This window comes from Lycorma delicatula, chromosome 12, assembly GCF_047948215.1.
Source record: "Lycorma delicatula isolate Av1 chromosome 12, ASM4794821v1, whole genome shotgun sequence".
NCBI classification, from domain to species: domain Eukaryota; kingdom Metazoa; phylum Arthropoda; class Insecta; order Hemiptera; family Fulgoridae; genus Lycorma; species Lycorma delicatula.
In genome coordinates this window covers 20,070,697-20,087,738 of record NC_134466.1, presented here as the reverse complement: position 1 = coordinate 20,087,738, position 17,042 = coordinate 20,070,697, and the positions used below count along the sequence as shown (strand labels likewise).

General features: G+C 32.1%; 1 protein-coding gene across 5 annotated transcripts in view; it reads left to right on the top strand.

Moving 5' to 3' along the window:
- The window catches only part of LOC142333431 (uncharacterized), an 86,427-nt gene that overhangs the window by 20,305 nt on the left and 49,080 nt on the right, over positions 1-17,042 (top strand). For 3 of the 5 annotated variants that reach the window (XM_075380507.1, XM_075380504.1, XM_075380502.1), the window contains exons 6-9: positions 1,400-1,420; positions 6,455-6,553; positions 9,425-9,448; positions 14,465-14,506. In XM_075380507.1, the coding sequence (XP_075236622.1) occupies positions 1,400-1,420; positions 6,455-6,553; positions 9,425-9,448; positions 14,465-14,506 (186 nt within the window). The remainder of the gene's footprint in view (positions 1-1,399; positions 1,421-6,454; positions 6,554-9,424; positions 9,449-14,464; positions 14,507-17,042) is intronic. The other 2 variants (XM_075380505.1, XM_075380503.1) reach the window with 1 other exon arrangement.

The following is a 17,042-nucleotide window of genomic DNA, read 5'->3' as shown; positions in this document are numbered from 1 at the left end:
GATTACAGGGATGTGTGTATCCAACGGAATCCGCGTGGCCAATAGTACTTCATGAAAACATCCACACTTCGCCTTTAGCTGGATGATCACATTTCTCAAAGTCGTATCAGCGAAAAGACCCTTCATCTTGGGGATGGAAACGAATTGCCTACATACACAGTATTAAAGGATTTTCTTCCTTTAGAAGAATTTCTATGTCCTCACGCTGAGTATGGAGACCGAAAACATTTCATTAGTTAATACTTGTACACATAAAAAAATAATGTTTCTCGTTATAACTTCTGTGGAGATTAGTTATTAAATGCAATACGGTTTTTTTTTTATTTTAAAGCCATTAGGAAGTCTTTGCTTTTTTGGGCTCGTCATCCGACATCATATGCTTGTAGAGACCTAGGGATGATTGGAAGCCCGGGAGGACGGAAATGCTGTGCAAGGCGATGATGGTTTTATAAATCACTTAATAGCAAACAGGGATCTTAGTAGTTTACTGCGTAATCGGTGCAGCAGATACCGTATGTGGTGGGTACCGACTGAGCTGCCTTTTTGTAAATCACTGCCGGTGTTTCTTGCAGTAGTTACCTTCTTGCCAGTACTCAAGACACAAATAGTAGATGAGAGGGACTTTATTTGTTCTAACAAAGCTTCTACTATTTAGTTCATTACATGATGAGCATTCTTTCTTTTTTTAAACGTTTGAGAGAGCCTGCACGAAACTAATACCAAATTGTATGGGATTTCTCATGCTGAGGGATTAACTATACCCGACATGTCACAAGAAAGGACAACTTCTGTATAGTATAGATCCCCAATATAGCTTTTCTTCCTTATACAGGGATCATTCTTGGAATCCTGCTGAATGTGGACCTTTACAGTTTATACATCTTTCTTCTTAAGCACATGTGCTATCATCATTTTTTTCATTATTTTAACTTTAGAGATGAATTTGTTGAAATTTTTTTTTGTAAACGTAACATTATATGATGAATTTAAGGGAAGCTATTTTTATATTTGCTGTACATTAGGAGTATTTTAAGTTCAGAATATGTTTTTTTTAAAAATCTCCATAATTTAATACGATTATTGCAAGTTATTCGTTTCAAGTTAGTCGTTTGAGTAATTGAAGTATGTAGATTATAACTATATGATACCACTTTCATTCATGACTTTGTGGTGATGTAAAAGATTCCAAAACATTGTATTCGTGCATTAGTGTGAATATAAGTACATCAGATTTTTATTAAAAAAAAGAGGAATTAAACAAGAGGATTTTCAGAACATATTAATTGTAGACATAGTCGTAGTTATTGATCTGTAAGATTTTTTACGTTATTCATTATTATTGAAGCTTGGATCAAATTTTTTAATATATTTATTTTTATATATTTTATTTATGTTGCAGTAAATATTATGAGAAAGATGTGTAAGTACCGATACCATTTACTTTCCTTAAATATAGACCTTAAGAACTACTTAGGTTAACAAATATTACATCATTTGTACAAAAGAATAGTTTTAGATACATTCATAAAAAATTTATCTATTATAATGGGTACCATTATTCGAATTCCGGAAATCTTCGCGTTTCACATCCCCCAGACTCAAAACCACCGCCAGTTCAAAAGTATATTTATGGACACGATAACTGCCGTAATTTTGCGCCAATCACTTTCAAATTTATACATAAAATATATCGACCAAAATCTCGATTAAGTTCGTTAATGGGTAAGATCGGACCATGGAAATGGGGTAGCTTTTTCGAAAAAACAAAATATCACTATAACTTTCTTATTAAAGTAAATTATCGGATTCGTTTAAAGTACCTACTATAAGAATTCTATTCTTTGGATAAAGGCCTAAAACTTTTATAGTAAAGTTTTTTGATACCACCAACGATTGGCCCAGGAGGTAGAAAAAATGAGGGTTCGAAGACAAAAAAGAATCATAAGAAGACGGGGCTTGTATTCTAAACATGTGAAACTTTTTCACTTGCAACCATTATCGTCTTGAGTAAATTTTAATTTTTTTTTTTTAACTTTAAGGTGGAAATCTTTTTTATTACTTACTTAGCGCCGGAAATATACCTCCGCCTTCCGGCGTGTCAAATGAGATTTTTTTACTCATCTGATTTCATAAAAAAGGAAAAAAAAGAGGTTTATAGTTGTAAGTAAACTCAGTAATTTATACGGAAACAGGCATAAGTCAATGAGACATTGTGTGCTGCAGGACAAAAACACATTATGTGCGAGGAATACAAGTCAAATAAAAATATAGAGCAATTTTATACGTGTTTAGTACATATGGATGAGCATGTGGAACAGCTCACATTAACATTCATTATTCTGAAAACCTATCGATATTATGCAATGAGACTACTGTTCTTATTTTAGTCCAGTTTCAACAAAACTACTTACTGTCCACTGAAGTTCAGATAGATGAGTCCATGGTTATGGATTATCAGTTAACTTGCATTTCTCTTGCTACATATTCTCTGGGTCCCTAATGACAACCTGGATTCTGTTTCTGGGGACTTAACTCATTATAATATTAGTTATAATTTTATTTTGGCAAATTTTATATTTCTGCTATGTTAAAATATAAATTATGGTGGACGGTGGATAGTCTGGTAAGACGGAATGAAATATTTGACCAATACGCATCATCATGTTATTGTAACACCTACAATTATGGGTTCATTAGAGCAGTAATTAAGATTGACATCATAATTACTGTTCCCTAGAGCAGTGCAGTCACATTAGATATATATTTGACAGTAAAATTTCTTGACAGGCCCAAGATTCATTAGTCGCTGGGCCAAAACCCAAATTAGCAAAATTTACGCGGTTGATCATACTGTTATATAGACTTGTTTCATACAATCCTTCCCAATCTGGTGTGAAATAATTCACAAAAATTCCCTTATTAAAGCACGTTATCAAATCATATTGATCCTTTTACAAATTAAATATATAAGGAATCAAATTTAATATCGAAGACTAAACTACAATTTGGTCTTTAAAAAGATGTTTATAACGGCCTATCTCTGAAATGTCTCCTTTTTCAAGAAGTTATTTTTGTACAAAATAACAGCCTATTGTACAGCTTTGTACAAAAGATTGGCCTATTTTTTCACAAAAATTAAATAACATGCATAATTTAAAAAAGGGCATATCCTGATTTATATCTCTATAACAATTTATCTTGATGATTAGGACTTGTTACCCCTTTAAAAATACAGCTAAAAACAAGCTCAATAAGACAGTGAAACACAAAATTTGGTGTAAAAAGCAAAACATGAAACATAAAAAACCAAAAGTTAACATGAAGGTAAAATTATAAAAAATAATAATTAGCTATATATATATATATATATATATATATATATTGTATATATATATACACAAGTTTCTTAAGGTAGTACGTTTTCAATAAACGTTTTAATTTATTTACAGTAAATATGCTTTTAATTATAATTATTACTATATTTCTTTAGTTTAAGACATTTAGCGTAACCTGCTACTGCTTATTTAATAAACGTAAATGTTATCTTGTTGAGTTCTACAAAGAGACTAACTAGAAATATTACATAAAGACCAAGCTTTCAATAGAATAATAATTCTTAGAAACAAATGATTACTAATTAGTGATTACTAGGAACACATTCCATTTATTAACGTTTATATCTAGTAAATATCATATTCTTAACTTATATATTTATGTATACAATGTCCTTAAAGTCTTTCCATATTACAAAAAAGTGTTACAGTTATAGCTGTATGGGTTGTGGCAAAAGAAAGCAAAAATTATCGTTTTTTTTTTTTTTTATACGAGGGTTATTTTTTTTCAAGGTCCCATCGGTCACGAAATTAAAAGCACAGTGAAAATAAAAACAAATTTATTTGTAACAAGTACTTACATAGTTACACTATTTCTCTACATAGTCGCCACTCCGATTTAGACATTTGTCGTAGCGTGGTACCAACTTTCCAATACCCTCGTCTTATAACGGAGCCGCCTGTGTTTTCAGCTATGTTTCTTCTACGCTCGTCTGCAGCTCGATGTCTGTGCCAAAATGTCCTCCTGGCCAGCGTTTCATGTGAGCAAAGAGGTGAAAATCAGATGGCGCCAAGTCCGGGCTGTATGGTGTATGCTGTACTTCTCAACGAAAACGCTGCAGGAGCTTCGTTGTTACAGCTGCAGTGTGCGGCCAAGCATTGTCATGGAGAAAGATAATGGCTGATGACAACATTCCTATCCGCTTCTCTGAATTGCCCTTCGTAGACGTTTAAGAGCTACGCAGTATGAAGCTGCAGTGATGGTGGTGCCACATTCCATGAATTCCACCAACAGAACTCCATTCCGGTCCCAGAACACAGTAGCCATACACTTTCTGTTGGAGAAGGTTCACTTGAACGTCTTTGGTTTACTGGGAGAATGAGAATGCATCCACTGTTTGGATTGTTCTTTTGTTTCTTCAGTTTCGAAATGGACCCATGTCTCGTCCCCTGTGACAATTTTGTTCAAAGAATCTTCTTCATTGTGGTAACGCTGGAGAAACGTTAGGGAGGCATCCATTCTCATTGTTTTTTGATGGTCGGACAGCATCTTGGGAACCCATCTCGCACACAGTTTGCGGTACTGAAGTCTCTCATTCATAATGGTGTAGAGAGCTTACCTTGAAATTTCAGGAAACGAATCACTCAATACAGAAATTGTGAACCGACGATTTTCTCGAATTGTCTCATCCACTCGCTCAACGAGATCATCGGTAACACTCGCTTCCTTCCCTGACCGCCTGCATCATGAACATCTGCACGTCTTGCTTTAAAGTTCCTGCACCATTGTCGCACTTTGCTGTCACTCATTAAAGTTTCACCGTACACATTACTTATTCGTCGATAAATTTCAGCTGCATTACACCCTTCAGCCTGAAGAAATCGAATTACCACACGCACTTCACACTTGGCGGGAGATGCTATTGTTGTGGACATGTTTACGTGCTAGCTGCGTGTTCAGAACTAAACGAAGTGACGCGGCGTGAAGGCCATACTAGAGATGCTGCGCAGCACATATGCGCAAAGGTTCATCCGAGTTTTGCGCGGGTTTTTATTTCGCGACCGATCGGGCCTTGAAAAAAATAACCTTCATATTGGTTTGTTTCAGGTAGAGGAAGAGTAGAGGGCACTGTGATCAATTTTTTATAAGATGGTATCAATCTAGGAGAAAACGTGTATATAACGAGTGGAAATCATCGATAACTATGCAGCGAAATTTTAGAAGGGAATACGGACGACCTGCACCTGATAGTAAGAATGTCGTTGCGTCGTATGCAGACTTTAAGTGAAATGGAAGTGTAGTTGATCTTCCGCGAACATGGCGGCCATCCGTTATGTTTTATAGACGAGGCTACTTTCCACAACTCAGGGAAAGTAGCAGACATAATGTAAGAATACGGGTCCAGAAAGTCCATACTTTACCATACTTTATTGATTGCTCTTCATCGAGCAATCAATAACAGCTAACATGTACCTAGATATGGCGCAACACATAACCCCTCTGGGGTTATGTTAAGGACAGAGTCTATGCAATACCCGTACCTGATCTGGACATATTGAGACGGAGAATAACTGAAGCTGTTGCTAGAATTACCGAAGAAATGTTGACCAAGACATAGCGTGAAATTGTTTATCGGTTGGGCATTCTACGAGCGACAAAAGGTGCATATGTTGTACTTTATTGAATGTAGCTCTAAGTTTTTTTTTTTTGTAGTTTTTGTAATGATGGAAAGACTTTATGAACAACCAGCTTTAATTTTTAATTATCAGTCAAATTAGTTTATTGTTTTTTTTTTGTTTTTTTTTATATAATTCTATTAATTGCAATTCAATTTCTATTGAGTTTACACAATACTTGTTTTAAATTAAAAGAGAAAACAGAAATTAAAAAAAAAAATTAACTCTTATTTTGCCTTAAATTCTCGAAGTAGAGAATTGGTTGGTTGCTGGAAAGAAAATGAAAGAGGAAGTGCATATCAAATTAAAAAAATAGAATAGAAAGGATATTATAAAACTTAACTTTCCTATAACTGCTACAATTGGACGATCTATTTGCAACCAGTAATGACACAAATTTTGGGAATAATCTCCAAATTTCTATCTTAAGTTAAAAATCATTGTTTCAATTTTAATTATTATTAATAATAAGAGTACAAATGAGTAATCAAAAATTTAATTTCTCATATTAACATATTTTTTTTTAAATATTGCTTATGATTTTGTGTTATTTATTTATCGCTACAATTTTATAAAATATTAGAAAATTTGCTTATTGCATTATTTGTATCGATTAGAAAGAAATGTTAATAACACAACTTTTTTTATAATTTTACTATCTAATGAAAAAAATTGAACATAATAATTTTTTTTAATAATTTCCTTTGTGTTCATTTTTATTTTAGAATTAAATTAACGATTTTTGAGAAGCATCAAGGTGAAAAAGAAGTAAAATTATTATCGACGCTTTATAAACTTCTTGACGCAATCCCGGAAAAAATTATGTAAGAAAATACTATTTTTGCAATAAATATCATAAATATACGGGTGGGCTAAAAGTGAGTCTCCCCATCACTAGAAAGAAAGAAATTAATATATAAAATTTAAACAAAGCAAATACCGATACCTTATATCCAAAAAAATTACAATGAAATTGTAAATCGTACGGTAAGGGTCTCGCAGATATCATTTTTTTTTTTTTTTTTGAGCGGAAGAAATGATATGCTGTGAGAATCTAACCGTACGGTTTACAATTTCATTGTAATTGTTTTTATATCACTGCGTTTTATTACATTATTCTTTTATTTATTTATTTTTTGAATTATTGATTGTTATCTTATAGATTTATTTTTAAAATTTATTGCCTTACAAAAACAGATTGAATTTCACGGCCAATTTTTTTTTTTGTTGATAGCCATACCATTCACTTCGTACCACATTATTTCTCTTTTAATAAAACTACTATAATGAATGACCCTTACGAACCAAAAATCCGTGATGTAAGATTGCACTTATTATTTTGTGGGTGTTACCGTAGATTTTATCATTAAATTCGATTTTACCAGTTGAATTTATTTCTGTTTCATTTATTCCTTTTTTAATAACACTAACATATCTCTAGTAAACTAATACTTTTTTCTTTTTTTTTTAAAGAAGTTGTGAAAATTAAAACAACTGTTTCTTGTCAGTACTTTCTTTTACATAACAGCATTTACTATTAAAACAACCTCTAGTATATTTTCTTATAAATTTTATTATTTCAAGTACATTATCAAGTTTTTCTACGCTATCTAGTAGTATCAATTCCTGCTATTTACGGTCCGATTCGTAAAGGTAGATTAAAAAAATGAATAAAATGACATATTCGAGTCCCGCGGTTCATCAAATGGAAAAAAAACGTTGTCTAACAAAATTCGAGGTATTTTTTGAAAGTATTCTTTATTATTAATCTAATTGAACTGAAATATAATGTTTTCATGCTTATTTTTTCCAGTTTTCATTTTATTATTAGGTTACGACATTTTTAGAACTGTAAACGTAGTTCTTTGACTTCATTGCCTCTTACCGACGAAGTTCTAACGAACTCCGTGATGATTAATATTATTGCTTTATTCATTGTGTTGTAATTCTGCTTTTATTAATTCGTGGCAACATTTAACCGCCGAGTTATAAATTTTCTAATAAAGAGTGTTGTCCAATTTTCTAAAATCGACTATTTGAGGTGGTTCCGAACAAATTTCATTTGAAGAAACCATGTGGTTAACAATTTCGCTGGTTGAAAATTTTCAAGGCATTAAATAACATGAGCGAGGTGTTTCTTGGCGCCCGTATCTTGTCTTTGGCATACTATATGGATGTTTCATTCAATTGTATACAGTACACTATTTAAATCTACGAGAGATAACGAACCACAGAATTGAGACAGCGTCCCACTCATCATTGTCTTTTTTTTGTCTGTGATACCACATACAGTAAATAAGAGGTCGAAGACAGAACAAGAAGTTATCGTCCCCAGATTGTAAAATATAAGTCTTAGTTCGGGGGATTTCAATATTAAATTCGGCTTATTTTATATTAAAGTAACGAAAGATAAAAAGAATTACGTAATACGAGGCTCGGCTGATAAATGTTGCACAGATATGCATATTATTGGAATGAAATAAAAAATGAATAAAATTACGATACCGTAGCTACAAACTGTTGTATTTATTTTTCAATGTAATCCCCGTTTACAATGTTACACTTTTCCCAACGTGTGACAAGTTTATCCATTCCTTCACTGAAAAATTCTGGCGGTCTTTCTAGGATCCAAGTACCCACAGCTTCCTTCACCTCATCGTCGGTGAGTAATGATTACCTTTCAGATCCCTCTTTAGATGATGGAAGAGGTGGAAGTCGCACGGTGCCAAATCCCGCGAGTATAACGGATACGAAATAGGCTCGAACTTCAGCTTGTGGAGAGCCATCAGAGAGTCTGCGGTAACCATCGTGCACAGATTTTACGGTAACCTAATTGTTCAATAACACGGCCTACTCGTTCTCTAGATATGCTTAATGGGTGATTCGCCGGTCAGTTTAAAGCAAATCGTCGTCCTCCCTTCGATGTTTCTCGTCAGTCACAGAAACCGGTATATAAACCGGTCACAGAAACCGGTTCATATTCACTAAATTCAACGCCCAGCTATTCACAGTACTCCAGTCAACAGTTTCACTACCGTAAACCGTATTTAAAAGATGTAAAATATTCGTAGGATTCACATTTTCTGCTGTTAAAAATTCTATCACTGCGCGCTGTTTTAACCGTGTTGACATATTGGCCGCACTCGACTCCAATTTAACTGCTACTGAAAACAAATTGGTAAACGGATTTCAACGCATTATCGCAGGTTTGAAGAGGAGGATTTTAGCTATTGACTTTGCACACTAGCTAGTGTGGAAACTTTATTAGCCGAGCCTCATAATTTATACAAATGATGCAACACTGACGTGATCTACCAGGTTATAATATCAAAAAATACGATAACAAGTTACGTAATTTTATCGATACGCATGCAGCTATCGAAAAATTCATTCGTCATAATTTAGTAATTAAAAATAAGTTCTTCGTAATCTTTAAAATAACTAAGACAATCAACAAAATAATGTTTTTTTCACATTACTGACACGAACCTCTTTTCGCTTAGAATAGTCATCGACAGAGGATTCTTATACCTCTCTTAAAATAATAATTTATGTTATTTTTTCCAACCTTTAATTAATGCCTAGTCATCATTGTACGGAACAATAACAGAAAGAAAATATTAGTTAATAAAAAAATAAGTTTGCGAATTCCAATAATACTATACTAAATTAAAGCTAATATATATTTTTTTCAGAATCAAACGAGGAATAATAAATACGTAAGTAATCAAAAAGTAATATTTAATTAAGAGATTGTATTTACTGGAATTATGGATTGCAAAATGCCTTTTTTCCTACATAGTTCATCTAAACCCTCTTTATTTTCATATATATTTTTTCTTTTTCTATACCAATATAACCCTAAAATTAGCACAAGCGTACGATACACTTATGTTCACATCTCCAGCTGCAACTTCAGAAAGTCTTTATCAGGGCCTTTGTTTAACGTAATCACACTGATGAATATTATATATATTTTTTAATCAGAAAATTTTGATTTAGAATATATACTTACAAATATTCAAGTATTTTAACAAAATTTATTTTGAATATAAAATGTTGTAGTACAATCTGATACGATCGAATTTAATACAATCGAATATTCTGCCAGTTATTTTCTTCTCATTGTTTACTGGAATGTGGCTTGCATTTCAGTAGAGTAAATAGAGAAAAAGCACTACGTATTTCTGTGCTAATATATTACAGAAACAGATATTTGTTAAGGACTTTACAAATTTTAATCCGTAAAATTTAAACCGTTTATACGAGTACAAATCTTTTTGTCTGAGAGAAAATATATTCTTCAAACAACATTTTTTCCTTATAGTTTGTTGTAGATTATATTTTGAGCAAGTTGAGTACATATTACTCCAAACTTTACAAAATATTTAAGTATAAAAGTAGATTGTAAAAACAACCTAACATAGACCTTAGGAGCATTTTAAATGAAAATCGAATTTTCAGCTCTTCGATATAATCCTTCCACGTGTAAATGCATGCTAGCCAACGGTTTAACATCATTTGTGTTTCTCTCAGGAGACGAGGTTAGTTGAAGTGTCGAATTTCCTGGATCGCGGGTCCGATAACTTTTCAAACTCTAAAACGTTCCCTAGGAGCGTTCTTTCACCTTAGGAAAGAGATCGAAATCCGGAGGGCGCAATTCAAGAGTTTATGGTGAATGGCGAAGGGTTCTCAAACCAAGTCAACGAAAATATGAACGGCATAACCTGCCATGTATGGCGACGCATGCTCATGCAATGGTGACATACCACTCGATTTTTTTTGGATTTAGTTTTAAAATTTTCGGTAGTAAAATCTTCTGAATAAGGGGTCTGTAGTAAGTAGCTGTCATATTAATGCAATTTAACTCTCTCGGTAGCAATAATACCCTGCTTATTGTAAGAAAAAAATCGTCATTTGCTTCAAATTTGACTGGATGCGATGGCTTTATTCTAGAAGAATATTGACTCTTCCAAACACTGCTTTGTGACTTCAGTTTAAGTTCAAAATCACTTCCATGTTTCTTCAGTAGTCGTTATTCGATTCAAGAATTGCTCGCCTTGTCTTTCATAAAGAGAAAACAATTTAGTCGCTTTTTGATGCTTCTTCAGTCGGAATGGAACTCATCGCCCTGCGTCCTTTTTTTCAAATGTTCCTTTAAAATGCGTTAAAATGTAATTTTTTTTTCATTCCGGTTACATTTTCAATTTTTCTCACTGTTACACAACGATCTTCGTCGATCTCCGTGGTAATAACTGCAATGCAGTTTTTGTTATGATGTATTACGTAGTGAAGTCCTTATTACCACATTTATTTGTTTCAAATTTTCTTTTCTTTTATCGTTTAATATTCTTATAATATTTATATTCGTTTTTAAAAATATTACTGAAAAGTCCCTTTTTATTTTACCAAATATTCTGTTCCTGACAATATTTTAGTTTATGAAACCTTATGCAATTCAAGATTCTAACCGTCATTTTTATGGGATAGCCTAAACGGCCGTCTACAAAGTTCAGTGTAATTTCATAATATGAATACAAAAATAGCGAATAGATTATCCACTGAATTGTTTTTACGACTACGCAAATTATCACAATTTTCAGAATCAAAAATTGTTGTAATAGACTTTTTCTTTACCGTTCAGTCTTTTAACATTATATTCTGTATTTTTATTGCTGCCAAAACCCATGCGGAAATCGGATAGAAAAGTGATCAGTTATAAAAATATTTGACAATTAAATTATCTTCCTAAATGTTTAATAATTATTTTTCTATACAAGAGTCTTTATATTTTTCATTAAAAAATCCGTATAACCGTAATATATTACTGTAGCTCAATTTTGCTCATAACTTTTATATATTCATAAATTAAAGAGCCGTTAACTTACTACGAATGTTGATATCGCCAACCATATTAACCTCGTATTCCTCGTTACGTCGCTGATGTAATTATCTAAACCATACAGAAATGAGTTTCCGTGAATTTCGAAAGGCGATATGTAAATCGTAATCGGTTGTAACAATCTCAACTATCAAATGTTATTTTAATGCTTAATTCGTTACATTCCAATAACAATTACATGAAACGACAAGAAATTTAGATTATTTTCGATAAAGATTCACGTCCATCACATTTATTAATTTTGCAGCATTAGTTATGACTTTGTAGGCCGTCTAAACTATAATAAAAATGCACATCACGAGTTACCTCACTTTCTATTAAAAAAACATATTTTTAAAATATGATTTAAAATTATATAACCGTTAAATCAATTTATTTTGGTTCTTATTATTGGGAAGAATATTTATGTGTTAATTATCAACGATTTTAATATCGTGCTTACCTAAAATTTTAATCGTAACAAAATAACTATCTATTATTCGAAGGTAATCATCCATTTTATTACCCAGATAATTAAATCCAAATATCGTAAATTTTTATGGATTAACACACTAAACATCATTAAAGTTCAAAATCACATCAACTGACAGCAGACGAAACTATTGTAATCAGATTACTCGGCACATTTCCGAGTGATTTAAATTTGATATCCACTGATTTCTTGGACCGTTCTTCTTATTGCAAATGTTTTCCGATTTGGAATCTTCACAATTGTTCCTTTTAATAAACAGTCTGACTAAGTTGAGAAAGTTTCGACAATATTGCGAGAGGATCTCATTAATGTACACCCTCAGGTAAATTCAGGTCAGGTAAATTCCCTTAAATATGCGAAGTTCGTAAGTTTTTAGGAGAATTAAAGTATTTATATATATATATATATATTTTTTTTTTTTTTTTTCAGTTTTTGTCTGAATCTTCAGCGTCCACTCAACCATTTTTCATTAATAATGAAATTACAATAAATAAGAAGTGTCAATGATGGGGTGGACTTGATTTCTCTTAACACTCAGCCCTTGCGGTGCGTTAACTTTAGGTTCATATATTTCAGTTTGTAGTGTTTTTGCCGTTTCTTTTATTATTTTAAGTACTTCGAAAATTCTCAAATCGTTTAGTCCTACTGTACTGCTGTAGTTCGATTAATCGTTTTTCTACATCGTAAACCTCGCTCCCTAATGATTCATTTTCCTCTTAAATCTTTTTATCTTCAGCTTCATAAGATTCTATAAGTTTTGAAAACCCGTTGATTTCTTCTTTAAAATAGTTTAAAAAGTGTTTTCTGTAAATTTTCAGAATTAAGCTTTTATTTCCTTAACTTTTTCCCTTTTATACTTTATATATTTATACTAGCGTCTCCATCGCGGCTTTGCCCGTGGTGTATCGTTACTTGGTTTCCCGTCGTAGTCAGGAGATATTTAGCCGGTTATGGCTCTCTTCGCTAGAAAAATTCAGTGTATGGTAATTTCTTTACAGCAAACGTTCTGTACCGGAAGCATTGAATAATCTAAGAATGTGGGCTTCAAAACATTCGGCCTCCATCTTAAAAATATTAGTTATAATTAATTACTTGTTCGTACGTGTAAAAGAGTATTTTTCTCGGTTCTTAGCGTTACCAGATAAAAACTGCTGGCGGGTGACCGTACTTCGTTTTTTAATTACGTTTATTTTGATTTTTAGTCAAGTAACAGAAGGCTGGTGCAGCAAGTCGCGTCGCACATACAGTAATGTTGAGGGCCCGCGCCGTACATCGTCGCACCACTTAAAAAATCGAAATTAAAAAAACCCGAAAATGATTTTTAGATATTTATCTGAAAAGGCAAGTTACGTTTATAGAGATTTGAGTACTAGATTGTGGATACCGGTGTTTTTAGTTGGTGGTTGGGTTTCAATTAATCATACATCTCAGGAATTTCCGTCCTGAAATTATACAATAGTATACTTAATTTACATTCGTGCATATCATCCTCTGAAGTAATAACTTACGATGGTTCCAGAGACTAAACGGAACAAGGCAAAAAAAAGAAGATATTTATTCGAAGAGTCGAGCCCCAATGTAGTTAATATCCGTTTAGCGTAATCGGAAATGGAAAATATTTGCAATGATTGTTCAAATTTTTTTACATTTTCTCACCGCTTTCAAGGTAAAATTTCGAAAAATCTAGAAAGTCAAGATCTTTACTTGTTACCAAGAAATTAAACAAAAAAACAGTAAATTTAATTTTTATTCCATTTAAACTTTTAAAGTCGGAATTGATTAAAATCCCTTTTAGTGTGCGCTTACACCGTAAGAGGAAGATGTATACAAACTTCCATCAATTTATCTTCAGTAGTTTTTGATTGGCGTTGATTGATCTGTCAGTTAGGAAAAGTTGCTTTACAGGTACCGATATATATATATATATATATATATATATATATATATATGTAAGTATATAAATACAAGTACACAGTTTTATATATATAAATTCTGATATTTTACTTTCATTAATTTATTAATTTTGAAATAGAAAAATGCAGCTATACTTGTGACCGTGAATATAAGGTTAGAGAATAAAGGAAATGTAAGAATTTTTCATATTTTAATTGCTTAAAAATATAAACTTAAAATTATGTATGTAAAACATAAGAAAAATTATTATAACAGTTTCGTTATTTCAAAATGTATATTTTATGTTGTACAGAATAGCGTAGAATACAAAACTTGTGTCACGCCATCATTTAAAGAAAATATAATTTAATATTTCCTAAAATACCTACACATTTTTGTATTATGCAATTAAAATTATTTATAAATGAATTTGAAATTATATTTAAATAAATTTACACTTTATTTCAGTGCGACAAATTCGATAATATCAGGAATCGATATTACTGAAACGTGAGTAAGTTTTATTATATTTTTTAACACCGTGATGAACGAAGAAGTTGAAATACGAACAAGAATTTCATTTATGAAATTCGCTCAAGTAATTTACTTACTAATTTATATGCAATCTCCCACTACTGCGATTCATACATTCCAATTCTCAGGAAGTGAAACTTTTTTTTTTCAGAAGTGAAACCTTTCGACCTACCCTTTCGCATCCTTTCGCATACCTTTCGCATCGACCTACCCTTATACATTTCGATAGCTTCTTATTTGAATTGAATTTCTTCGCATTTGACAATTCCTTAAGTCGACCAAACTTGATGGAAAACGATTAAGTCAATGAAAACACATACTACTTAAGCTCTTATAGAGCTTCCAAGTTAAAGCAGAAATGTAATGATGAACATTGTGCTCTTGGGTCAAGACCTTTCAAGCTTCCCTTTATCTTGAAAGACAATGGTGTAATACTTAATGATGACTGTTCATTGTTCTGTAAGGAAGTTGCGGTTGAGTATCCCTCGCCAAAAAGAATCCCAAAGTACACCCTCATTATTTTACCAGGAAAAGATCTGGTTTTTGCTTCGTGTGATTGAGATGTGCTCGAAGGTTGCCACTGGATATTCACGTTTTGATACTGTGGCAAAATAGTACTTCGATATTTCATTATAGTTCTGTTATACGGAGTCTGTGAATTTGTCTCTTCCTTTTCATATTACTACAGAAGTTGTGAGAAACATATTTTCCCATATAACAAAAACTGTTTATAAGGATGGCATTCATCATTTAACGAATTCCTTTTAATTTATTAATTTGAAATTTATTTAAACAAAGCATAACATTTTCAGTACCATCATTAAAAATATCTTTTGAAATCTGAAATTTTACTCTAGCACCCCTACACATATCAAAGCATTTATTTCCTTACTACATCACTGTACCATCGATTATGCAAAATTACATGTGAAATAAATCAAACGTTTAGCATTGTTGAAAATAGGCTCTGATTCTTTTCATAATTTAAATCTTGATTTCTTGTTATTATAAATATCTTATTGTGATTGAAATATTATTTGTATATATATATATATATATATATATATATATATATATATATATATAACATTAATTGTTTGAACATTGAAATATAATTTTAATTATAACTGTTTCATTGTAATTGTAATATTTTTTAAGTAAAATGACTGGAATAGAGCTGGAACTGAACTGACGATGACCTGGAACTTCTGGTGTATCACAGCGTAGGACTGAACTAATGTAACGGAACAGAACGCAAGAATGTCGGAGGGTGCAATACCCTCATACTTTTCCAGTATACGGACTTCCGTCCGTTGCTGCTGGGTGATTCAATTATACTGGCGGGTTATTAATAGGAGATGGCGTTGATTCATTTGGTAATGTTTGGATTGCGTTCCGATCCAACAGAGGGTTTTAGCGGTAGGGACCCGGCGGAATGATGTGTTAATAAACTTGTCTTACGTGACGCGCTCCCTTTCAGCCTAGAGTGGGCTGAAATCGTTTGTTTAAGGGACTGAACTAATGTTGTGAAGAGCCAGCTTGTAATATGTTCATGGGGCCGCTGATTCGTCAGGAGCCAAGTGCATCGAAAGGATCCGACTAACGTGTAAAGAGCCGAGTGAATCCGAACGAAGCTGAAGTTCTTTAAATTTAAAGTCCTATATTAAATAAAAATTAAAGTTCCAAAAATTTAAACAGGAGCAACAAAATAGTGAACATTTATAAGAATATTTAAAAATTAAATAAGTCCTTTAAATAACCCTGAGTCTTAACAAACGTAACACAATTTTTTTTTTTTTTTTTTTTGTAATTTTGACCGAACGAAGATCGTTTTTATATTGAAATTAGATAAAAATTTTCTTTTTATTTATTGCACCTTATATTTTGTTATATAAATATTTATCGTTTCTATGAATTTGTGGTGGTTGGATGTTGGATCTGCCAAAGATCCAACAAAGTAGTTTAGGGAGAAATATTTCTCATGCGCAGCAATGGAAAATATTTACACTTTGATAACATATCAAAGTAGCTTTGAGATAAGAAATTTGTCCCATAACTCAATTCCTCTACCGTAACATTGTTTTTTTTTTTTTTTTTTTTTTTTTTTATTCAATTGAATTCCATTTTGTTTAACATAAATAATGACAACATTATACTGATTTATGACAGAATAAGAGATGATATGTGATGACTTATTGGACAGATTTTGCGACAATCATTTTCTTGCATTGAAATTATTTCAAAGATATATAGGTAAATTTAATAGAATGGTGAGGGTTAAACATGATGATGTTATTGGGCATTGAGCTCGGTATAAGAAATATGCATGGAAGCGCACGGAATGTGCTTGCAGTATTGAAATTTTAGTTGTAATTAATACATTTTATATATTATCAATGTAGATGCTTAATGCCTGGAATCTCTTTGCAACACATCAGATAATGTCCTGCTGAAGTATTGCACAGAAATATTGGGAAGTGCTTCTCGGCAATAAAGACTTTTCATAATGCAG